General features: G+C 38.2%; 1 protein-coding gene across 2 annotated transcripts in view; it reads right to left on the bottom strand.

Annotated features, from left to right (window-relative positions):
- Positions 1-26,910, bottom strand: part of TrpRS (Tryptophanyl-tRNA synthetase) — an 84,744-nt gene that overhangs the window by 36,096 nt on the left and 21,738 nt on the right. For both annotated transcript variants that reach the window (XM_067137581.2, XM_067137582.2), the window contains exon 4: positions 20,631-20,841. In XM_067137581.2, coding sequence (XP_066993682.2) covers positions 20,631-20,841 — 211 coding nt within the window. The remainder of the gene's footprint in view (positions 1-20,630; positions 20,842-26,910) is intronic.

Genomic DNA, 26,910 nt, shown 5'->3' with positions numbered 1-26,910 from the left:
GTATTGTTTCAAGTTTTACCTCTTCCTTAACTTCCCTGTTTAATTTCTTCAGAATTTTATAAGTTTGTGGTTGTGGTCTTGTTAAGTCTGTTTCCAATGCAGATACAAAATTTTCATAACTTTCTGTGTGTTTTTGTCTAACTTCTCGTTTAGCTACTGCTCTCTTATAATTGTATTTAATTTATCTTCTATTTTACCAGTTGACAAATTTCTTGTAAGTATCTCTTTTCTCTGATATGACCATTTTTATCTCTTCATCCCAGATTCTCAGGCCCTTGTTTTCTCTTCCATTTTCTTTTTATTCCTAAACTTTAAAAAGCTGCTTGTTTCAAAGCTAAGCTAATATTTGACCATTCTTCCTCTACATTGGCACTCACTGGTTTTGCTTGAATTAGATTATTAAGTCTATTTTGGTATAGCCATTTTATACTTGGATCACTTAAAAGACCAATTTTATAAGTTGTTTCTTTTTGTTCCACGCAGGGTGTATTTTTCTTCATCCATATTGGCTTTATGCGGAGTGGTGAAACTACTGAGAAATGATCTGTTTCCATTTCAGGGCCTCGATATACTCTAACATCTAAAATTAATTCCGCTAGCTTTTGGTTGCAGATGACATAATCCATGACAGATCACCGATTCTTAGCTGACCACGTGAACTTATGACGTCCTTATGTGGAAACAGGTTCATTGAAATGAAATTTTGTATGGCTTTTAGTGCCGGGATATCCCAGGACGGGTTTGGCTCGCCAGGTGCAGGTCTTTCTAATTGACGCCTTTAGGCGACCTGCGCGTCGTGATGAGGATGAAATGATGATGAAGACAACACATACACCCAGCCCCCGGGCCATTGGAATCAACCAATTAAGGTTAAAATCCCCGACCTGGCCGGGAATCGAACCCAGGACCCTCTGAACCGAAGGCCAGTACGCTGACCGTTTAGCCAACGAGTCGGACAACAGGTTCATTATTTTTAACCGACTGAAGAGAACAAAGTCAGTAAATTTCCTTCTGATTGCAAGTTTCTTCCCCATTTGTTCCTGTATTGTTCTGAATTTTGCGATTTCCTACCCTGGCATTAAAATCTCCCAGTAAAAGCATCATATCTCACTTATTAATTTTGTTAATTACTTTCTGTAAATTGTTATAGAATATCATTTCCATTGTCTTCTAATCGTCCCTATAGAAACTATCATTTCCATTGTCTTCTAATCGTCCCTCTACTGGGGCATAAACACCTAGGACCGTCAGACAGCCTTTGGATAGCTTTAGCCTCATCGAAATAATTCTTTAATTCCAGAAAGTGTAGTTATCTATTCTTGATCTTAGTCGTTCATGCATCATGATCAAGACTCCCGCTTGGCCTCTATCCTCTTGTTTGACCCCACTATAGGATTGTAGGTAATTTACCGTTTCTTTTCAACCTTGTAGTTTACGTTTGGTTTCAGAGAATGAAGCAATCGAGATATCCCTTTTTGAGAGAATTTCACCTAGTTGATAGTCTTTGTGTGCTATTCTCTGTACATTCCATGTAGCACACATAAATATATTCTTTTTCTTTCACTTATTATTCTTATCATTAACCTTTTCTTTGCCATGTTCATCATCTATAATATACATCCGGTTTCTTTTCCTTTTGCAAGACTTGAAAGCAATCAAATGTCCATCCAACGGGTTGCTAGCCTGAAGCGTAGTACTCGAACAACTTAATAATATTGATCCACACATAAAATTCACTATAGTCCGAAAATAATAATTCACTTAATTATCTTGATATAACCATTACAAGCAGCCACAATAACACATTATCCGCCAATATACGTAGGAAACCAACACACACAATCAATACTATCCAACAAACTTCTCTACATCCAGGTGCACATAAAAATGCAGCTTATAATAGCATCTTAAAGCAATAAAAATTCTTTTATTTCCATGTGACCTTGCCACGGTGGAGAGGCTTGCGTGTCCCAATGAAGCAGATAACCGAGCCGCAGGTGCAACCATATCGGACGGGTATCGGTTGAGAGACCAGACTAACGAATGGTTCATCGAAAGGGGGGGTAGCAGCCTTTTGGAAGTTGCAAGGGTGGCAGTTTACGGTAGATGATTGACTGATACGGCCTTGTAATAATACTCAACATGGCTTAGCTGTGTTGATACTGCTACACAGCTGAAGCAACGGGAAACAAGAGCCACAACTAACTCCCGAGGACATGCAGCTCTCTCTGTACGAATGATGTACTGATGCCGGCTTCCTCCCAGGTAAAATATTCCGGAGGTAAACTAGTCCCCCGTTTGGATCTCCAGGTGGGGACTACACAAGAGGGGTCAATCAACAGGAAGATGGATACTGACGTTCTGCGAGTAGGAGCATGGAATGTAAGAAGTTTGAATTATTGTGGCAGGCTAGAAAATCTGAAAAGGTACATCGATAGACTAAAGTTAAATGTAGTTGGTATAAGTGAAGTACGTTGGCAGGAAGAACAGGATTTCTGGTCAGGCGACTACCGAATTATCAACACAAAACCAAACAGGGGAAATGCAGCAGTTGTTTTATTAATGAAGAAAATAGGGCAGCGGGTAAGCTACTACGAAAAGCATAGTGAAAGAATTAGTCGTCAAGATAGACACCAAACCAATGCCCACCACAATAGTGCAGGTGCATGATGAGGAAATCGAAAGAATATATGAAGAGATAGAAGATTTAATACAATATGTAAAAGGCGACGACAATCTAATTGTGATGGGAGACTGGAATGCAGTGGTAGGCCAAGGAAGAGAAGGTAATACAGTAGGAGAATTCGGATTGGGACAAAGGAACGAAAGAGGAACTCAGCTGGTTGAATTCTGTACTGATCAAAACTTAGTCCTTGTCAATACTTGGTACAAACACCACAAACGACGGCTGTATACGTGGACGAAACCTGGAGACACTGGAAGGTATCAAATAGACTTCATTATGATTACGCAGAGATTCAGAAACAAGGTGTTGGATTGCAAAATTTCCCAGGAGCAAACGTAGACTCTGACCACAACTTGCTGGTCATGAAATGCCATCTGAAGTTGAAAAAATTGAAGAAAGGAAAGAATGCAAAAAGATGGGATCTAGACAAGTTGAAAGAAAAGAGTGTGAGGGATTGTTTCAAGGAACATGTTGCACAAGGGCTAAATGAAAAGGCTGAAGGAAACAATAGAGGAAGAGTGGATAGTCATAAAAAAATTAAGTCAGTAGGGCTGCTGAAGAAATGTTAGGAAGGAAGAAAAGATCAACTAAGAATCAGTGGATAACTCAGGTGATACTAGACATGATTGATGAATGACGAAAATACAAGAATGCTAGAAATGAAGAGGGGGCAGAAAAGAATACAGGTGATTAAGGAATGAAGTAGATAGAAAGTGCAAGGTAGCTAAGGAAGAATGGCTGAAGGAGAAGTGCAAGGATGTTGAAGGTTGTATGGTCCTAGGGAAGGTAGATGCTGCATACAGGAAAATCAAGGAAACCTTTGGAGAAAGGAAATCTGGGGTGTATGAATAATGAGAGCTCAGATGGAAAGCCACTTCTAGGGAAAGAAGACAAAGCAGAAAGATGGCAAGAACATAGCCAATAGTTGTATCAAGGTAAAGATGTAGATAATTTGGTTCTGGAACAAGAAGAGGCTGTTGGATGCTGATGAAATGGGAGACCCAATTTTGAGGTCAGAGTTTGACAGAGCTGTGAGAGACCTAAATAGGAACAAGGCACCTGGAATTGATGACATCCCCTCTGAATTACTGACCGCCTTACGAGAAACCAGCGTGGCAAGGTTATTCCATTTAGCGTGTAAGATGTATGAGACAAGAGAAGTTCCATCCGATTTTTGGCAGAATGTTGTTATACCCATTCCCAAGAAAGCCGGTGCTGACACGTGTGAAAACTACTGCACCATCAGTTTAGTATCTCATGCCTGCAAAATTTTAACACATATCAATTTGGCTTCAGAAGAAATGTAGGAACACGTGAAGCAATCCTGACTTTCTGTCTGAGCTTAGAGAATCGAATCAAGGAGGACAAGCCCACGTACATGGCATTCGTAGATCTACAAAAGGCTTTTGATAATGTTGATTGGATATTGATTCTGAAGGTGATTGGGATCAGATACCAAGAACGAAGAATTATCTACAATCTCTATAAAAATCAGTCTGCAGTGTAAGAATCGAGAATGCTGAAAGTGGGATGGATAGATCAGATCACGAATGAAGAGATACTGAATCGAATTGGTGAGAGGAGATCGATTTGGCTAAATTTGACAAGAAGAAGAGATAGAATGACAGGACACATCTTAAGACACCCAGGACATTCATCAATCATGTCTAGTATCACCTGAGTTATCCACTGATTCTTAGCAGCATCAATCCAGAAAGGAGTGAGGCAAGGCTGCAGTTTGTCCCACCCTCTTTTTCAATGTTTACACAGAACAGGCAATAAAGGAAATCAAAGAGGAATTTGGAAAGGGTATCACAATCCAAGGAGAGGAAATCAAAACCTTGAGATTTTTCGATGATATTGTTATTTTGTCTGAGACTGCAGAAGATCTCGAGAAGCTAATGAAAGGTATGGACAAAGTCTTGGGTAAGGAGTACAAGATGAAAAGAAATAAGTCCAAAACCAAAGTAAGGGAGTGCAGTCGAACAAAGGCAGGTGATGCAGGAAATATTAGATTAGGAAATGAAGTCTTAAAGGAAGTAGATGAATATTGTTACTTGGGTAGTAAAATAACTAACGATGGCAGAAGTAAGGAGGACATAAAATGCAGACTAGCACAAGCAAGAAAGAGCTTTCTTAAGAAAAATTTGCTCACTTCAAACACTGAAATAGGAATTAGAAAGATGTTTTTGAAGACTTTTGTGTGGAGCGTGGCATTGTATGGAAGTGAAATATGGACGATAGCGAGCTCAGAAAGAAAGAGAATAGAAGCTTTTGAAATGTGGGGTTACAGAAGAATGCTGAAAGTGGGATGGATAGATCAGATCACGAATGAAGAGATACTGAATCGAATTGGTGAGAGGAGATCGATTTGGCTAAATTTGACAAGAAGAAGAGATAGAATGACAGGACATATCTTAAGACACCCAGGACTTGTGCAGCAGCTTTTTGAAGGAAGTGAAGGTGGTAAGAACGGTAGCCCTGGGTAGACCAAGGTATGAATATGACAAGCAGATTAGAGCAGATATAGTATGCAGTAGTTACGTAGAAACGAAAAGGTTAGCACAGGATAGGGTGGGATGGAGCTCTGCATCAAACCGGTCTATGGACTGATGAGTCAAACAACAACAACAACAACATCTCAAGAAAAATACAAGAAAGAAATAAACACAGTCTATACCATAGAAGAGAAAAATGGATTTAACAAAGCCCTTATAAATAGAATCATTAACAAATATAAGAACAATGCCAAGACTAAACTAACAAAAGATTCCGCCCCTAAAGAGAAGTTCTCCATGTTTATATTTAACAAAAACATTTATCAAATCACCAACATTTAAAAAAAAACTTAAGATGAAAATAGCTTTTAGAACCCAACCACACCAATTCCAGAATAATTTTCAATTTTCGTATCACCAACAACAATACCAGATACACTAAATCAGGCATTTACAAATTGGAATGCCATTCTTGCAAATCTTCATATGTGGGACAAATGGACCAACGTTTTTTAATAAAATACATGGAACATCATAATCCAATAAAACATAATCGCTTTTCAACCATGAGTGAGCACCACAAAGATTCCAATCATGAATATATAACAATCCATCAAGACTTGAAGATTCTACAACATGGACAAAAAGGCCCCTTACTTATAATTTTAGAAAAGATCTATGTCAATACTGACCAATATAGAAACCCTTCAACAACTTATGATGATGATGATGATTGTTTTTTAAGGGCCTAATATCTAGGTCATCAGCCCCTGATGGTACGAAATGAAATGACAAATTAAACGTTTTAAATCATCCACTGACCAAAATAAAAAAATGGCATGAAGAATGAAGGGATGGATATGAATTTAAAATTATCAGTGGACCCTACCCAAAAACTACCATAAAAAATAGTATCACTGACCAAGAGACACTTCTAAATCACAATCCTGAATCGAGGGTGCTTGGTGTCTAAAGGGGTCCAAAATACAGGTCAACGGCCCCGCATAATGGTACTTATCGCTAGTAAAGGAGAACTATGGTATTTGTCTTGTTGGGGTACTAACCAAAAGTAGCGTAGACTCACGGTGTTCCACACATGATGGTACTACTCACAAATATTGGACGTCTTACAGGTAACGCAGACCTATGGTGTTCTCACATAACGGCACCACACATAGGCAACGCAAACCGATGGTGTTCGTCACAAGGGCCTAGGAGTTGCAAGGAAGCGGCCGTGGCCTTAATTAAGGTACAGCCCCAGCATTTGCCTGGTGTGAAAATGGGAAACCACTGAAAACCATCTTCAGGGCTGCCGACAGTGGGATTCGAACCCACGATCTCCCGGATGCAAGCTCACAGCTGCACCCCTCTACGCGCACGGCCAACTTGCCCGGCGGTGTACTAATCACGGGCACCGGTATTCCCGTGGTGTTCCTCATATGGTGGGTGCTAAGCACAGGCAACGCAGACCCACGGTGCCACTCATATAGTGGTACTAATCACAGGCAACGCCCAGACCCTTGGTGTTGTTCACAAGGGTAAGACTCACGGGTACTGGAAACCCACAGTGACCCACTCTCGGCTGCTACTAATCACAAGCCTATTTCGTACCTAATATAGTGGTACTACTCGCAAGTAGAGGCAACCCATGGTGTTCCCCATGTGTTGGTACTAATCAAAAGTAGTTGCATGGTTCTAATACAATCATCCCTTGGTTGCCCCTTTTAGTCACCTCTTACGACAGGCAAGGGATACCGTGGGTGTATTCTTCGTCTGCATCCCCTCACCCACAGGGGTAAACAGAAGGAAGAAATAAGAAGGGATCCGTCACTTCAAAAAATGAAGTAACGGACAAAGAAAGTCAAGGGCCACGAAGGGCATGAAAATGAAAGACTCCCTAGGCCTCGAATGCTCTAATACCGACCGGGTCGGAAAAGAACAAGAGTTGACCAAGGAAAGTTGGACAGGATAGATGAAAGTGAGGAGCCTGGCACAAGTAAGTGGAAGCAATGCCAGATCTCAGCTAAGGGCCCCATGGTCGCCAACCCATGCTCCCAAGTTGAGAGCTCCTTGGGCTCCTTTTAGTCGCCTCTTATGACAGGCAGGGAATACCGTGGGTGTACTCTTCAGCTGCATCCCCCACCCACAGGGGGGTCCAACAAATTAAACAAAATCAATGAAAGAAAGAACATATTACCTGAAACCTTCATTCCACTCATATGTAAACAACTCCATAGTAAAAATAAGCCCTGCCTCCCCAACATGATCTGTTCCTCCCCTCTACACGATTCTCCCCACTAATCACTCCAGTGTCACTTCGCTAGCTGGAAACAAGTCCACTGCGAGCAAGACTTCCAAACAAACAAACAAGGTCAGGCCATTCGAGAAGCAAAAGATAAATGAGTTAAATTATTCGCTTATATTTATCTGACAATAGATCTCAAATATTATCCGGTGCATACATTCATTTCCATTACAAAGTACAGTAGAAGTCCGATAGTCCAGCACGTTCGGGACCGGCCCAGTGCCGGATTACCGAAAATGCCGGACTATCGGGCGGTACCTCTTACTACGATATAGGTTAAGGCCTAGAGTGAAAACAGCTGTAATAGTGTGTTTTGCAGTAAAATGTTGATTAGCAGAATCATTAGTTTAATAACACACTCCTCTTTTCAAACGTGTTGTTTCTTATTGCCATTCCATAATAAAGCCGGAGTTCATCGATGTTTTTATCTGTGCGTCTTCCTTTACCATTTAGGGTCTTTCCATCTACAACTTCTCTTTTCCTTCTGTCCGCTTCAATTTCTGAACGCATGTTCCCATCCGTTTTCGACCGTGGCCAATACATTCAATTTTTTAAATCTGTTTTTATCATATGGTTGGCTTTTCAGTACTCAGTATAGCACACAGCCTTCTAGTCTGAATATTTCCAGAGATATTTAAGTAAGTCAATGCATAACAAATGGATTGTATCAGATACACTTGCACTATTAACTTTGAAATAATAAAAAAATACACCTTGATTGGTTTTGACAAATAATCATACCAGCCAACTTTTGGAAATCAAAAATAGGAAGAGTCTGTAATTCCTGCATTTCATCACATATATTGCACCACGATCTAGGTGAAAAAAGTTCAGGATAAAAGGCATACATATCTACAGTTACAATACAATTGACCATTAAATTTAAAATCTTAAACTAAGGAAACATAAAAATGGTTACAATAAAATGTACCTAATCATTCTCACTTATGACACTTACATACGAATTATAATATTTATGTCACACCGACACAAGCAACAAAATGCATAATATTTTCCTTTATCAGACGTTAAAATGAACGGAATTTTTTTTTTTTTGCTAGTTGCTTTACGTCGCACCGACACAGATAGGTCTTATGGCGACGATGGGACAGGAAAGGGCTAGGAGTGGGAAGGAAGCGGCCGTGGCCTTAATTAAGGTACAGCCCCAGCATTTGCCTGGTGTGAAAATGGGAAACCACGGAAAAGTAATAATAATAATAATAACTTAAATGTTTCCACCTTTTCAATACAATATATTCACAAAATTACAAAATTATACGGTACTAGTTTCGACCCATCTAGGGGTCATCATCAGCCGTATTGGAGCAAAGATCATTTGTGGCGAAATCCTAAGACAATATTATTTTAAAGAATAACAAGTGAAATGAGATGTTATGGTAATAGTTAATAATACAAGGAATATACATAATCAGAGGTTTTTAACAAAGAATAAAGTATAAATGGGGTGTTGTAAAAATTATAATCATGGAAATCAGTAAGTTCTTTATTCTTTGTTAAAAACCTCTGATTATGTATATTCCTTGTATTATTAACTATTACCATAACATCTCATTTCACTTGTTATTCTTTAAAATAATATTGTCTTAGGATTTCGCCACAAATGATCTTTGCTCCAATATGGCTGATGATGACCCCTAGATGGGTCGAAACTAGTACCGTATAATTTTGTAATTTTGTGAATATATTGTATTGAAAAGGTGGAAACATTTAAGTTATTATTATTATTATTACTTATATATTGTTCAATACGGACCAAAAACATGAAATTCATAACCATCAAACCACGGAAAACCATTTTCAGGGCTGCCGACAGTGGGGTTCGAATCTACTATCTCCCGAATACTGGATACTGGCCGCACTTAAGCGACTGCAGCTATCGAGCTCGGTTGAAGGGAAATTAATAGGTATCTCTGAATACTTGGAGATAACGTTTGTTATATCTTTTGACCATAACGAGAAGAGAAAATACCAGAAACTGTCACCCACACAACCCACTTAAATGCATTCAGCTCATTAAAATTATGCACTTAAATGCGTGAAACTACCACATACAAAACAATTTGACAGGGAGGAGAGCATAGAAACAAAAAAAAAAAAAAAACCATGTGGCCTACAACTCCAATGAAACAACACACAGAAACAATATTAACAGCGCGCAAACCACACAATAACAAAGTAATTCTTTTGCCCCGATTAACTGAGTTGCTAGCGCGCGCCAGCCTCTCTTGCTTGCAGGACGATTGTCGTCCAAAATCCCCAGATGTATAAAGCACACACGCTGCTGTAGTGAGCGGGAAACACGATATACGACGGCGACAGATGAAACACTCGTGAAACAAAGCATCAAATAAGTAGCTTGAAAATGAAGTTTCGTAAATTACACAAGCACATAAGAATTTATCCTAGGGGAAGAGTATTGACCGTACTTGAGGTTATATTGGTCAAAAATACGAAGATGTAAAAATAAATTGGAAAATCGGAAGAAGAGTTAAAAAATGGAAAGTTTCCGGGTAAATCGGAAGGGTTGGCAGGTATGAATAATGCATCAAATTGTTCACGAGAGATCATTATTAAAAGATAATAACTTAAAAACAATTCTAGAATGGTGCCGGACTATCGGGCGTTCCGGACTGTTGGATGCCGGACTAATGGAATTCTACTGTATATGAAATTCAATAAGACTAATGATATGACAGTTTTGCTCTTTTGGGTGGTGGTGATTATTGTTTTAAATAGGAAGTACAACTGGGCATCCATCCTCTATATAACACTAATCAGAGAGAAAAAAATGGAAGGGATCCGACACTTCGAAAAATAGGCTGTTTTAGAACTTGTAATGCATTTCATTAACACAATATAAACAATATGGCTTTGTAATTTTATCGATAACCCATTGAGTATGGCTCAAAAATGAGTTGAAACATGGTTCAGTGAAGTAACTCCATCTTAATAGATGGTAATATGTATTGAACAGGAGGAATGTTAATAAAGTTTTCTTGTTGTGAAGTGTAGCCATCAATATGGAATGAATTTCAAAACCTGTAAAATATATGGTTCTTTGATAAATAGTTTCCCATATTTGATACCTATTGTTATTTTCCACCTTTTGAGTTGTATGTCCCTGAACCAGCTCCTGATAACTTCCATAATGGAACATTTAGGTATTCCAATAGCTAGTTTTGATCCTAATAAGCATGATGCTGATCCTTGTCTAATGTTAGCTTTTTCATTTCCCTCAATGCCTCTGTGACCCAGTACCCACAATAGGTTGACATAATTGTGTTCTCCAAGGTTCGACAGTGCACTGAGGCATTCTTCTAAAAGTTTAGAAGGCACTTTGGGACTTGCATTCAAAAACAGAGGTAAGGTTATCCACCTGTTCAATACTAATTACAATGTGTTATCATTAAAATATCACATTTTATTATTCCATTTGAAATAATCTGGAATAATTGGAATAATAAAATGTGATATTTTAATGATAACACATTGTAAGTAGTATTGGATAATTGGATAATCTTACCTTTGTTTTTGAATGTAAATTTTTTTTCAGTACGGACCATTATGAAGTTTTTGATGTTAAATAAACTTTGGGACTTAATAAAGCCATAAGTGCTGCTTAGCTGTCTGAGAATATAAGAATCTGTTTGCTTACGAAAGCTCTTCTTACGTTTTCATATACACACTCCAGGACTGCATGGTATTTCAGTCTGGAATACTGTGGTATATTTACTCAAGGAAACTGGCAGTGAGCAGTTATATGGGCAGTGCTGTTCTAGTGCACTGTATGACTGTAGGTTTATTAATAGTTATTCTCAGTTAATAAAATGACATAATCGAGCTAACTGCAGGAGGTTTCAAGCAGAGGCTATCAACTTTCTTATTGTTTCAAAATGAATGGGAAATATTATACTTATTTAAGGAAACTCAACGTTTGGCAAAAAGTTCAATTTGTCTTAAACCTTCAACCAACTGAAAAGATTCAACTTAAAATGACCGTGTGGCATTTATTATAGTAAAGATTATGATCAGTATAAAGATGGAGATCATTAGCATGAATAAACTGACTAAAAGAGGAAATAATCAACCAAGAAGTTGGTATTATACACGTTTTACTATTTATGATTAATTTATGCCTAATCATATTACCCTATTAATTATGGTTCAAAACAGAATATGCACTAACTACAATTTCATTCTGTTGTCTATTTTTATTGCAATGCTACAGAGTTAGTAAATATGATTAACAAGAAAAAAACCTGAATCTCCATATACTGTATAAGAATTATTTGAAGTAAGGGCAAGTTTAGTTTACAGCACTTTGTTTACTTTCAAGATGAAATGAAATGGTGTATGGCTTTTAGTGCCGAGGGATTCCAGGACAGGTTTGGCTCGCCAGGTGCAGGTCTTTTGACTTGACACCCGTAGGTGACCTGCGCGTCGTGATGGGGATGAAATGATGATGAATACAACACATAAACACAGCCCCTGTGCCAGGGAAATTAACCAATGATGGTTAAAATTCCTGACCCTGCCAGGAATCGAACCCGTGACCCCTGTGACCAAAGGCCAGCACACTAACCATTTAGCCATGGAGCCACCTTAGTCCCATTTCTTGGTACGCAGTTGGGGATGGGGCAAGATGAATTTATTTATTTTATTTTTTTTGCTAGGGGCTTTACGTCGCACCGACACAGATAGGTCTTATGGCGACGATAGGATAGGAAAGGCCTAGGAGTTGGAAAGAAGCGGCCGTGGCCTTAATTAAGGTACAGCCCCAGCATATGCCTGGTGTGAAAATGGGAAACCACGGAAAACCATCTTCAGGGCTGCCGATAGTGGGATTCGAACCTACTATCTCCCGGATGCAAGCTCACAGCCACACGCCTCTACGTGCACGGCCAACTCGCCCGGCATGAATTTATACGGCATGTTTTTATGGCTGGATGCTCTTCCTGATGCCAACCTCAGTTGAGGAACTAATGAACATGATGACGAATGAAATCGGGTAAGAAAGTGGAAGGAATGGCTGTGGCCTATGAATAGGAACTGTTCCAGCATTCGCCTAGAAGTGAAAATAAGAAACCAGAGAAAACAATTCTCAGGACAGCTGATGATCGGGCTTGAACCAATCCATTTCCCAAATGCAGAGTTTGGCTCCATAGCTGTAGCGCTATAACATGTGCAGCCATGTGGGTACTTTTAGGATGGTGAAACTGTAAATTTCTGCTGCTCGTAAGCCATTCTACCAAGCCAAGCCTGCACATGACTGGTTTACAGGTTGAATTCATGGAGATCCAGTGCATTTATTAACTCATCTAACTCCTTCCATATTTTGTGTGTAAGAGGAGAATCCCATAATAATACATTTTTTGTATTCACTTATTTCCTACAAGGAAAGGTGTGTTTCTGAAATGAAAACACCTTGTGTGCAATTTCGATCTCCGATTCAAAGCTTGTTGGTGGGTTATATTTTACTGGAGTTGCTTTATGGTGGTGAAAGATGGACACTACTACAGGTACCAACTGGAGGCTTTTGAAATGTGGAAGTATCACAGAATTTTCAAGATCCCGAGAGTAAACCACATACCAACGAGGGGGTACTCCATCATGCTGGCAAATCATCCAAAGTTTTGAACCTCACAAAACTCAGGAAAGTAGCCTATTTTGGTTACATTTTCCAAAATGGCATATACAGCCCAATACAACTGAACATGGAAGGCAAGATATAACAGTAACATGGATGTGGGCAGAGATTATCCTGGACATGAAACATATGACAGTGGTTTGACATCCACGATGGCAACTCTGATATGGGAAACACAAAATAGGAAATATTACTCCATTATTGTTGCGAACCCTCTGTGAGGAGATGGCATCAGAGTAACAATAATAAATCGTTTATGTACAATACTTCATTAGGTAGTTTGATCCAAAAAATCATTCCTAGTTTCTTAACAATTCCATTAAATTAAATATCTACAATATAATTTATTTGGTAATTAAACAAGCTTCGATGGTTCTCCAAGATATTCAGCATGAAGGCTCGTTTGAGCCTCAACAACTTCACAATCAGCTGTCATAGATGGCTTAGGCATCACTGAAGAAGCATACTTGGTAAATGAGGAATAAGGTACTGTAGTTTACTGCTGCTTTCCTAACTGAGCCAGAAGTTGCTATTACATACCTGCCAACCTACAAAAAGAGAAATCCACAAGAACCTTAAGCGGAAAATGTTTAACAACACGTGCACACGTAACAGTCTTGAGACATAATGAAAAAAGACGGCAGTGGGGAGGATTATAAACAATACTAAAACAAGAAGTAAGTATAAATAACCACCTAATCGATACTTTATTAATGCCTCAGGCAAAATAGAATAAAATTAAAACTTACAGGACATGTTTCGACCACTTAGTGGTCCTCTTCAGCTGTATAAATAAAGAACTGAAAAGAAAAACATTGACAATAAGCACAAATAAAAGTTCTTTGGAGACTCCTTTGATAAAAATGGAGGTCATCAGAATAGGTCATCTTGCCTCTCGTTCTAGTTTGGAAAAGATGTTTATTCTGCGCTGTCAAAAACTTCATTACTATCTTGGAATTCGTTTTGAACCACAATTTCTTCTCTTTTAATAATAAAATATATCAGCAAGATGGACTTCCAATGGGAACATTTACCTCGACTTTTTGGAACACACTCAGATAGTAGGTCACATTAAAGGAATCGATCTCTGGCTTCGATATGTTGATGATACCTATGCCATAATTAACAAGGAAATAAATAATAGTCACAGTATCCTTAATACTTTGAATAATTTAGACCCAAAGATAAAATTTACAGCTGAAGAAGAAGAGAAAGGCATACTCAATTTTCTGGATATCCAAACAATTCGTAAAGACAACCATTTCCAATTTAAAATATACAGGAAACCCACTTTTACCCCGACTACAATCAAAAGTGATTCTTTACATCCCATCTCGCAAAAGAAATCAGCTTATTATAGTTTCGTCAACAGAGCCTTTGAAATTCCGCTAACAGAAACAGACAGAAAAAAGGAACTTTCTTTCATTCGTCAACAGGCTCTACATAATGGTTTCAGTTTGAAATTCATCAATAAAATCATCACTAAATGCAAATACCAACAACAAATTAAACTTAAACAGCATTCAGAAAAAGAAAAAGGATATGTAAAATTCACCTTTAATAACCCGAAGATTTACGAAATCACCAACTTATTCAAGAAACACAATACCAAGGTAGCCTTCTCTACAAACAACAACACGAAACATAGATTCTTTAGTCATAATAAAGCTAATAAACTTAAAGATGACGAATTCCAGGAATCGGGTATTTATAAGCTGACTTGTGCTCAACGTAAAAAAACTTACGTGGGACAATCTGGAAGGAACTTCTCAATTAGATATCAAGAACACGTCAATGCTGAAAGATACAAAAGATTCTCTGCCATGGGATCCCATATGAAAGAGTCCAACCACGAATTCACCAATATAAAACAGGACCTTCAAATTATCTGCATGATTAATAAAGGTAATCTTATGAACAACCTGGAAAACATCCACATCGTTCTTGATAAATTGGAAAACGGTGAAGAGAATCTCAACGAAAACAACGAGCATAAAAACATCTTATATGAGAATATTAGCAAATACTTAGAATGGGTAGACATGAAACAGACTAGACGAACAAGAGATATAATCAAACACGACATCGCAGAAGCACAGCCCAATCTCCCTCCTCCCTCACATGTTATTTTAGATGACGATAAAACTCTACTTCCCTTCTCTCCAGAGCTTTCCATGAACTGTCAAACTGTATCACATCGTTACTTCACCAGGTCGTGCTCAAAGACAGACCCTCTAGACAGCGCAGAATAAACATCTTTTCCAAACAAGAACGAGAGGCAAGATGACCTATTCTGATGACCTCCATTTTTATCAAAGGAGTCTCCAAAGAACTTTTATTTGTGCTTATTGTCAATGTTTTTCTTTTCAGTTCTTACAGCTGAAGAGGACCACTAAGTGGTCGAAACATGTCCTGTAAGTTTTAATTTTATTCTATTTTGCCTGAGGCATTAATAAAGTATCGATTAGGTGGTTATTTATACTTCTTGATTAAACATCGATACGGTCATGAAATGGACAACTTGTAATACTAAAACAAGTCGAATACAGTAGAACCTCAAAGCATTGTTCCCAGAACTGTCATTTTCCTGTATTCATCGTTGAATTTATTAGGTCCCAAAAATGTTCCACATAAACCAATATTAAATTTCCCCGCATCTATCGTTTCTCGAACTATCGTTTTATTGCAACAATCGTCGAAAAAATTATTTGTCCTCGGTCACAATTTTCCCACATTGATCAATCGTACATAAGAAAAATATACGCAAAAGGTTTTTTGAATTTAGAGGGACAGCCCAATACTCTTAGCATATAACAGCGGCAACCTGTTACGTGAGAATCTGCGAGCGATTCAGAGTTGCTAGTCTTGAACAAGGATCTTGCAGGCTGGAGTGCTGTGTGCAGGTTATTGAAACGCAACCTCACTACAAGCCTCCTCGTGCCAACGCTTCTCCTCGACCCAAATAACTGACCCCTAGAAGTATTCTTATTTACAAGAATTAAAACATAGACAGCGTAAAACTCAAATTTGCCATAATTTTCTGTGTTGGTATAGGTTGGCTAAGGCTGCCAACTTTGTTGAAAAAAAGAGAAAATCGTACCGTGTGCCAGATTCGTTTTACTTACTCATAGGGTGATTAATCGTGTCGTACATTGTGGAGTATGTGGGATGCTAGGGGCCTGTTGACCGCTCTGTTGCCCTCTGCCCAACAATGTTGTTACAAGCCGGACCTAACCAAGCCAGATCAATAATCATTTCTCACAGCCTAGTCTTGTAACTAGTTCCTAAGTTGACCGCTTCGCACAAGCCGCTGTGATATCACTTGAGACGCCACGTTGAATTTCTAACCTCTGTGACACAGTCTGGGCTGAGCTGCGGGAGCCGCGCCGTGTTGGGTATCTAACCTATCGTTCTCAAAGGGTCAACGGAATCTTTTCCAAAATACAGATTATCGCCATAATATCGACATATATCTTTAATTTGCAATAAGAGAACTGAACTTAAAGGTTTTCAATTATTACAAAATGTGTAAAGGAAGGAAACGAAGCGGCGTAAAAGTCACGCTTTTTATTTTCACCTCGTAGGCCTATATCATGGTTGCAATATTTTGATACCGTTATGTTTTTTTTTTGCTAGGGGCTTTACGTCGCACCGACACAGATAGGTCTTATGGCGACGATGGGATAGGAAAGGCCTAGGAGTTGGAAGGAAGCGGCCGTGGCCTTAATTAAGGTACAGCCCCAGCATTTGCCTGGTGTGAAAATGGGAAACCACGGAAAACCATCTTCAGGGCTGCCGATAGTGGGATTCGAACCTACTATCTCCCGGATGCAAGCTCACAGCCGCGCGCCTCTACGCGCACGGCCAACTCGCCCGGTACCGTTATGTTTAGTACGAGCTATATTGTTAGCATGTGTTGGCCTTTGGTTCAAGGGGTCTCGATTGGGTCGAGGATTTTAACTTTCCTTGGTTAATTCCAACAGTTCGGGGGCTGTCTCTTTGCCGAATTAATCATCAGAATTCATCTTCATATAATAGTAATTCTTATTATTGTTCTTATAATAATAATGATGATAATAATAATAATAATAATAATAATAATAATAATAATAATAATAATAATAATAATAATAATAATATATTTGTATAACGAAAAATGTCCCAATACAGTACCCGTATTTTAATATTTTGCTTTCTCCCTACTTTTTATGTTGCCCGCATTTATAGTTTTCCCGCATCCATCGTAATTTTCCCCTTGCCCCCTGAAAAAGATGCATCGAGGTTTTACTGTATATGTTATAAACTAGAGTATTGTTCCAGTGTATGGGACCCTCACCAGGATTACTTGATTGAAGAAATGGAAAAAATTCAAAGAAAAGCAGCTTGATTTGTTCTGGGTGATTTCCGACAAAAGAGTAGCGTCACAAAAATGTTGCAAAGTTTGGGCTGGGAAGACTTGGGAGAAAGGAGACAAGCTGCTCGTTTAAGTGGTATGTATAGATAAGAAAAGTGTTTTTCCACCAATCAATACACAATTTATTTCAAATAGATTAAACTAGTACCGGTTTCGGCTCTTTAACGGCCATCATCAGCTAGTACATGATTTGTTTCCAGCCATTAGACAATTCACAAGTTGTTATTGTATTAGACATCCGGATGTCTAATGGGGGATGGAAATGTATACAGTAGCATGTAATTAAAATATCAGTAGTCAAGGTAAAAAGTTACAATAAGTTAGAACATGAGTATGTAGGACATATTAAAACATATGGGTGGTATGTTCCAAGCTGTCAGTGGAGAGATGGCGTGGAATGACATCAGTAGACAAATATGTTTGAGTGATATCTTTAAAAGTAGGGAAGATCACAATATGAAGATAAAGCTGGAATTCAAGAGGACAAATTGGGGCAAATATTCGTTTATAGGTAGGGGAGTTAGGGATTGGAATAACTTACCAAGGGAGATGTTCAATAAATTTCCAATTTCTTTGCAATCACTTAAGATACGGCTAGGAAAACAACAGATAGGGAATCTGCCACCTGGGCGACTGCCCTAAATGCAGATCAGTAGTGATTGATTGAAATTAAATACACAAAGTTACATCTTGATGAGTGCTCATCTGTTTTCACTTAACACTGGGAACACTTTCTGTGATCGTATAAAACAAGGAAATTAAGCAGAATATGCCTCACAAAAAGACTAATAATATTGTTTCTTAGTAACTCATTACGAACACTAAAAATACTAAGTCGCTTAGAAATTCGTCACACAATTCCACGAGTTTCAGAACTACCGCCAATGTCACTCATACCCACACACCAATAAAGCCTTTCAGCTGCTACCTACTATGAAGCATGACGCAGTTACTAAATTTGTTTTATATAAATTCACAGCCTGCTAGTTTTCACGGATTTCTTTTCTTCAAAATCGTAGCCTGCTACTTGTTTGGGAACATCTCATTGAATGAAGTAGCGGTTGAGGTTGAACAGTTGACAAAAGACGGTGATAATCGATCATGTAATTATCGATACATTTACCGGTCACTTTCAAACACTGCATCTCACATTACCAGCAACTATCGAAAGTGAAACAAATCCGATTTGACAGCAGAGAGCGAAACCAACCCCGGATGTTCAAAATCCGTACAATAACGTTGTTCATCCATTCAACCATAAAACACACTCAAAATCCATACATTTTATGGAAAAACCGGAATACTTGGCAGGTATGCTATTACATATCAGTCTGCCAAGCTCACTGAAATGCACGCACCAACAGACCCTATGAGCAATATTTTCACACCATTCATAACAAGGACTGAATGGCTAAGGAATGGCATTACTAGCATCGCTCATCCCTCAGTCACTTTCATATTGTCAAAGCCAAGGATGAAACTGAAACAAGTGTATGAAAGTAACAAATTTGTTCTAGCCCATACCAGAAGACAAAAGGCACTGTAAACAATAGGTCTAACCAGCAAAGGCCATGTAGACATTTTAAGTGACAACATTTCAGTTAGTCTTCAGATGTTATAAGAAGCACAGGCACACAAGAGCCCCAGACATTTCATCTTGACAAGGGCTACCACAGCATAGTTGAAACATTGACACTTTTAAGATTTCTACGTGTCCTAATATCTCGGAAAAACCATCTAAGCTTGTCAAATGACATTGGCCATGAAAGCATCTACCAGTATATTTGGTAACTGTAATCTGTTCTCCCTTATATATGTGTGCATCTTCATTATAGGTTATTATGCCTTTCAACATTCAGTCTATGAACTTTGACAAATTAACTAAGCAATAGCACTGTGACATCATCTACAGCCTGCACGTTGAAATCATGAAATACTCAATCATTTCCTAGGTCTCCTTTTCCTTCTCCTCCATAGCTACATCCATTTATCTCCCAGGAATCCTATCTTCCTTTCATTTACCTCACATGAACCCTTCATCAAAACAGATTCAGACAGACAGCTCTATTCAAAGGGTTTATTCTTCTTCTTTTTTATTTCTTTATTTGGTAGTGGTTTAATGTTGCACCAACTCAGATAGGTCTTTCGGCAATTATGGGATAGGAAAGGGTTAGTAGGACTGGGATGGAAACAACCGTGGCCTTAATTAAGGTCAAAATGGGAAACAGCAGGAATACTATCTTCAGAGCCACCATCTCCCGAATCTAAGCTAACAATTACAATTTGCTTTTATTTTGCACTGACACAGAGAAGTCTTATGGCGACAATGGGATAGGAAAGGACTAGGAGTGGAAAGGAAGTGGCTGTGTCCTTAATTAAGGTACAGCCCCCAAATTTGCTTGGTGTGTAACTGGGAAACCACAGAAAACAGTGGGGTTCAAACCCACTATCTTCCAAATGCAAGCTCACAGCTGCACGACCCTAACCACACGATCAACTCACTCTGTTCCAAGCCAACAGTTACTAGCCCAAAGTGCATAGCCATCTCGCTGAGATTTTATGTCTTCATAATAATTACCTTCCTGCTATTGTTTCCACATTTAACACCAACAATCAAGTGTTTTACTTTCAAGTCCATTAGCTTCAGATTATGTATTGACATACACCAGTACTTATCTAACAGTGCAAAACGCAGGGAGAAGTTTAATAAAGTAAGTGTGGTTATTGAGACTAATTGTATTTGTTCCTTTTGCCTTATCGTGTTTGTTCCTGTAGTGTAGAATTTAGGTCAATTACGATATACACAGATCAAAACATGGCCACCATTTTATATGTTAACACAGGAGACTAGCATTTGTGTTATCTCATCCCAGTTATAACTTATTTCGAAGAAATATGGTAACATATAATTCTTGGACTTTTCAACACAAAGACATAACCAAGCACAGTAGCATGTACTCAGTAACAATACCAACATGTCATAAAGTAAAATTAAAGCATTCTATCAATGCACTACACAGGGTTCACATTATTATTCAATTAATTATCGAACTCCCTACCTGATCGATCGCACAGGGTATGAGACAAGGCACCTTTTCCTTGCCAAATATGAATGGAAATGACGAAGAGAAAGATGGTGCTGCTTGAATTGCTGGAAAGCTTATCTTCCCAATAACATCACTGTCACCAAATCCAAAAATTCCTTTCACTTGATTAAAGGTCACACACTTCTCAATCCGAACCATATTTTGGTAAAATTCAGGGCAATGCCTACAACAAACATCAAATGTAGTTTCAATTCCAATTAATTACTGTAGATCAGCTCAAGCTATTTGATTATCTAGGTGAAAAATCTGAAACAGGATTCCATGGGTTCACCATTATCAATAATAATAGTGAACATTTTCCTAACTAATACTGAACACAATTTCTTAACTAACCAGCTATCTAAAGGGAACTTACACTGGAGCAGATAGATAGATGACATAATAGGCATATATAACAATGTCACAAATGCACAGCACTTATTATACACACTTAATTCCCTACACAGGTCAACTAAATCCACACTGGAACCACAAACGAACAAGAAAATCAACTTTTGGACATCACAATCATCAGAAAAAATTAGAATCCATCATACAAAATATACAGAAAAAACACTCCGACTTCACACACAATATAATAGATGAGAAAAATGTTCCACCGATCAATACATTTATTGTGGATGAATTATAACACTAGTACCGGTTTCGACCTATCTTGGCTATCATCAGTTAGCACACAAATTTACAGTCATGGGATAAATTACAAAGAAGTTACTTAAGAGCATCCGGATGTCTGATAAAAAATGGAAGTAAAATATATTGCAGTATGTTCGTTAAAATAGCTCTGATTAAAAGTAGTGATGATTAGAATAAACTAAAACCTATTGATTGAGCTTGGACATGAGTACATAAACACATTAAAATATATATGCCACATCATAAGACACTAAAAATATATAGCACATTAAACACATTAAAACATGGTATATTTTAAAAACGTCTATTAAAATTTGAGTTCATGTTGCGTTGCATTCATTTTTCAATCCTCTTGTAGTTCTTGTGTTGATTAAGTTGAATATCGAGAATGTTCTATGTTCTATGTGTGACATGTGTGCACATGAGCCCCAAACGTACTCGCAGCAGAGCACAACGAATAACCAAACATATCGGTACACAATCTCCACAGCAACAACTATAACGACCATATAACGTGCATAGACGAGAGAAGTGTCACCACCAACTACTCTGATATTAAAACCTATCTTGCTACATCAACTTAATTTTCAAATTTTACTGACAAGAGTTCTTATAACATACCAATACAAAGCATATCAACCATAGAACATTCTCGATATTCAACTTAATCAACACAAGAACTACAAGAGGATTGAAAAATGAATGCAACGCAACATGAACTCAAATTTTAATAGACGTTTTTAAAATATACCATGTTTTAATGTGTTTAATGTGCTATATATTTTTAGTGTCTTATGATGTGGCATATATATTTTAATGTGTTTATGTACTCATGTCCAAGCTCAATCAATAGGTTTTAGTTTATTCTAATCATCACTACTTTTAATCAGAGCTATTTTAACGAACATACTGCAATATATTTTACTTCCATTTTTTATCAGACATCCGGATGCTCTTAAGTAACTTCTTTGTAATTTATCCCATGACTATAAATTTGTGTGCTAGCTGATGATGGCCAAGATAGGTCGAAACCGGTACTAGTGTGATAATTCATCCACAATAAATGTATTGATCGGTGGAACATTTTTCTCATCTATTACATTGAATCCAATCAATACGGAATATGAAACTTATAAATAATTCACACACAATAGACGACAAATCCAACCACCTGAACATGCACAAATTAGCTGGACTGAATACAATGATATACAGAACAATATCCACACCAAAGAGCACAACAGATTTTAAAAAAAGAAAATACAGACAATAAAACAAATCGCGAAAGAAAACCACCACCCACCTAACATGGTAGATTGATTATAAAAATATAAAACAGGAAAAACTACACCTGAAAACAACAAATACATAGTCCTCAATTACAAGAGCAAGAAACATACATGACAGCTAACATTTTCAAAAAGAAAGGTCTAAAAATAGCCTTCAGAATGAACAACATGCAACAATGACATTAGCAAATGCAAAATCAGAAAAGACCTTTTCTCAATTTCGAGAACCAAACTGCAACACCACATACAAAGGCGAATCAAAAAGTAAGATACACTAGCTCACCACGAAAGCACGATATGCGTCGTGACCGTGGCCAATGCAGAGTAAGCTACAGTAACTGCTGACACATCCGAGAGGAAGGTTGGCATGGTATCCCGTTGTGTTAAGTGTCCAGCGGATGTTCACTCCAAATTGGAGATGTGTGCAACGATCAGATTTCTACAGGCTAAACGGCTTAATTGCAAAGACATTCATCGTGAAATCGCTGCTGTATATGGTGAACGTGCAATTTCTCGCCCAGATATTGTAAAGTGGTGTAAGCAATTTGAAGCTGGATACATGGATCTCACGGACGAATATCACAAAGGCAGGCCCACAACGTCCAGAACCATTGCAAATGTTGACCGTGTGGATGGGATCATTAGAGAGAATTGGTGCATAACACTGCAGGAAATTGCCAGCATGCTGAACATTTCGTATGGAAGTGTGTTCTCCATTGTTCACCAGCACCTTGGATTTCGTAAACTGTGTCAAAGATGGCTCCCACGTCTGCTCACCGATGTTCACAAGGGACATTTCCAATAGTCACTGGCATTTCTGCAACGGTATTCTGTAGAGGGCAATGAGTTTCTGTGGCGAATCATCATTGGGGATGAAACATGAGTCCACCACTTCACCCCCCAAAGACAACATCGATGGAAAGGGTGCACACCACATCACCAACACAAAAGATGGCCAAGGTCCAATCTTCAGCAGGAAAGGTAATGGCGACAGTGCTCTTTTGACATGGAGGGTGTGGTGCATGCGGAATTTGTGCCGAAAGGCACAACAATCAACTTGGCTTTGTATTGTCAAACACTGAACCGGTTGCGTAAGGCAATTAAAGAAAAGCGGCAGGAAAAATTGAGCGTCGGTGTGATTTTGTTGCACGATGACACAACACCTCACACGGCCCGCCAAACGATCAAACTGCTGCAGCAATTCAAGTGGGAGGTATGTCAACATCCTCCATACAAGCCAGACACAGTGCCTTGCGATTATCGTGTGTTCTATAAGCTGAAAAAGGATCTCGATGGACGATTATTCCGAAACGATGAGGAGGTGAAAGCAGCTGTCTCCAGGTGGTTACATAGTGCTGGAGGTGATTTCTACGCATTCGGAATCGAAAAGTTGGTTGACCGTTTTGAGAAATGTTTGCAGTCTCTTGGGGACGATGTGAAAAAGTGAGCTTACATTGTATATTGTCATAGCCGTGTTACCTATGTGTAGATGGTTTAATAAATTGCCATAACTTGGAAGTGTAACTTACTTTTTGATTCGCCCTTATATATAGGCCAAATAAAATACAATTTCCACACTAGATGAAAACAATAATGCTGTTTGATATAATTGCCATTCAACCTTCAGAGAACAAGTATATGACAGCTACCATCATTTCACAGTAACAAAGAGCAAAAAATTTTACACACCGAAAAATAAAAGCAAATCGTTAAATATAAAGGGGACAACAGATATATACATTGCAAGAAAAATCAAACAAGAAAACAACCTCAATGATCACTACCACTACATCTAAAAACAAATCCTCCCCCCTCCTCTTTGTGCTACTAAATTAATTCAAATGTTGGTTTAAAAAAATAACACTGCACACTATTTATCCGTAGCACTTAAATAAATCCACTAGAGGATACTCGAATGCAAAGTATGCCTGGAATGTGCATTAGGATATACTTGCTTGACTAGGTGCCATCAAGAATCCTGCCGACTGTATTGATGGAGTGTCTCCAGATACTTCTGTTTTCTAGAAGACGTTTCAAATCTTGCAAGGATATATTCATTGTAAGTTTGATGATATCTATCCATCTCAATGCCGGCTGGCCTCATCTTGAGTCCCTTCCACCGTTCCAAGCATGACTACTTTTTCCACGGATTCAGACTGCCTCATATTATGCCCAAAATAAGATAGATGTAATCTTGTAATAAACGGCAATCTATAAGAACATCCTCAGATTCTATCAAATGATTTTTAACAATGCGTATATATGTAAAATACTGTTTATGTGATATTATGAAGAAATTAGAGTCACTGTATTCTCTAAACACACCATTTCATCATCACTAGTTGAAGATTCTTCTCTAAAATCTGACATTTCATGGAGAGCACGACGGGGACAGTTAGACACAAACATATGTGTTGTACCTAAAGAAATATCGCTACAGTCTAAACCAAGGTTTCCCAAACTTTTTGTGCCTGAGGCCCCATTAGCATATCGCATGCATGTCCAAGGACCCCCTCTAGCCACCAAACATAACACATAATTCAGTTAACAGAAGACAGGATTTTGTAATATTAGCATGTTTTATTTTATTCATATAATGCAGGTTTAATTTTACTTCTTTTTAAAATTTGAAGTGTAATTCAGCATTTACAGAAACATAAGTTACTTCCTAAATGAATAAAAATTATACAACAGTGTGACACTTGACTTAAAAAAATACAACAGTCTGGATCTAGAAACTTTCTTAAGAAATTTCACTTGGCACAATTGTTGGTTAAATGGAATGGATGGTGCTGTTTTCCAGAGACCAAGCGATTTAGGTCAGGTTCAAGTGTAGTCACTCGAAGCTGAATATCAGCCTTTACATTGGCTCTGTTTCTGTACTGCGTTTTCATTTGTGCGAAAGTAGAAACAGTGCACTCACAGAGGTATGTTGTCTTGAAAGCGTCAAATGCAGAATTGCAGTATTGCCTTTCCAGAAATTTAAGTTCGTAAGGGATGTGCATGGATCCAGAAATCACTCAGAGATGTGCAGTAGTGATACAGGGTCTTAAAAGAAGAGTCACAAGATACTTCAACTAGTTGATCCTTCTCAAGGGCGGGCAGTTCATATTCAGTTTCTAAGAAGGGATTTCTAGTCCTGGAGATTTCTCACCTAGAGATGGGTAATATTGCCTGAGTGTAGATCCTAGCAATTCAGGTGTTTCACCATTACATCACTTACACTCTCTGGTAGTAGTTCTTCATTTACAGACAGGACATCATAAAGTGTTGGGAAAGAATCAAATTTGCTATTGCTGATTTGGTGTGCCCATATACTCATTTTCTTTATTACTCCATCTATTTTGACTGTGAAGAGTGTAACTTTCGATCCCTGCACACTTGAATTCAATTCATTCAATTGACCGAATATATATGCTAAATAAGCAAGCCTTGCAAGCCACAAGAAATCACTGAAGAAGACTTTGAGGTGGTATATGCCATCGAAAAGGAATATCCTAACTTCATCTCTCAGTTCAAACATACCTAACCTCTGTATGCAATAGCAAATGCCCATGGTCACCCTCCACTTCCTTGCACAGCACAGAAAATAACCTGGAATATAGAAGCCTGGCTTTGATGAAATTAATAATTTTCACATCTTCTTTCAGCACATCATCCAATTCCGTGCGCATGTTGCAAGTTGTTAGTGTTTCACAGTGGATGCAACAATGAGCCGATGATACATGAGAGGCGACAGTTTTCATGTGTGCAATTATGCTTTTATATTTTCTCGATAAGGCCCTAGCACTGTCCCTAGTTAATCCAACGCATTGTTCCCGGTTGTATCCATTTTCAATCATGACTGTGTTGAGGACCTCAATGATACACTCACCATTCGCGTGCGTGGGTACGATTGAACAAAACAGAAAATCTTCGTGGATTGTGTTTTCAAATTCATATTGAATGAAAGTTAATAAGTTCAATCAATCAACTATCAATGATCTGCATTTAGGGCTGTCACCCAGGTGGCAGATACCCTATCAATTGTTTAGCTAGCTTTCTGTTAAACATATACCTTAATATAAGGTACTCGGAACACATCAATGCCCTGAAGTACACTAAATTTTCAGCTGTAGGACAGCATATGCATGACTATAATCACAAATTCACAGACATAAAACAACATATGGAAATTCTCAAAATCATCAACAAAGGACCCCTCCTTAACATTACTGAAAGCTGCTTCATACATATAGATGATATAGATCAATATTTTAACCCAAATCATAATCTTAATGACATTTCAGAAAAGCCAAATATCCTAT

The sequence above is a fragment of the Anabrus simplex genome, chromosome 1 (genome assembly GCF_040414725.1).
Source record: "Anabrus simplex isolate iqAnaSimp1 chromosome 1, ASM4041472v1, whole genome shotgun sequence".
Lineage (NCBI taxonomy): Eukaryota > Metazoa > Arthropoda > Insecta > Orthoptera > Tettigoniidae > Anabrus > Anabrus simplex.
This window is presented reverse-complemented; position numbering and strand designations above follow the sequence as displayed.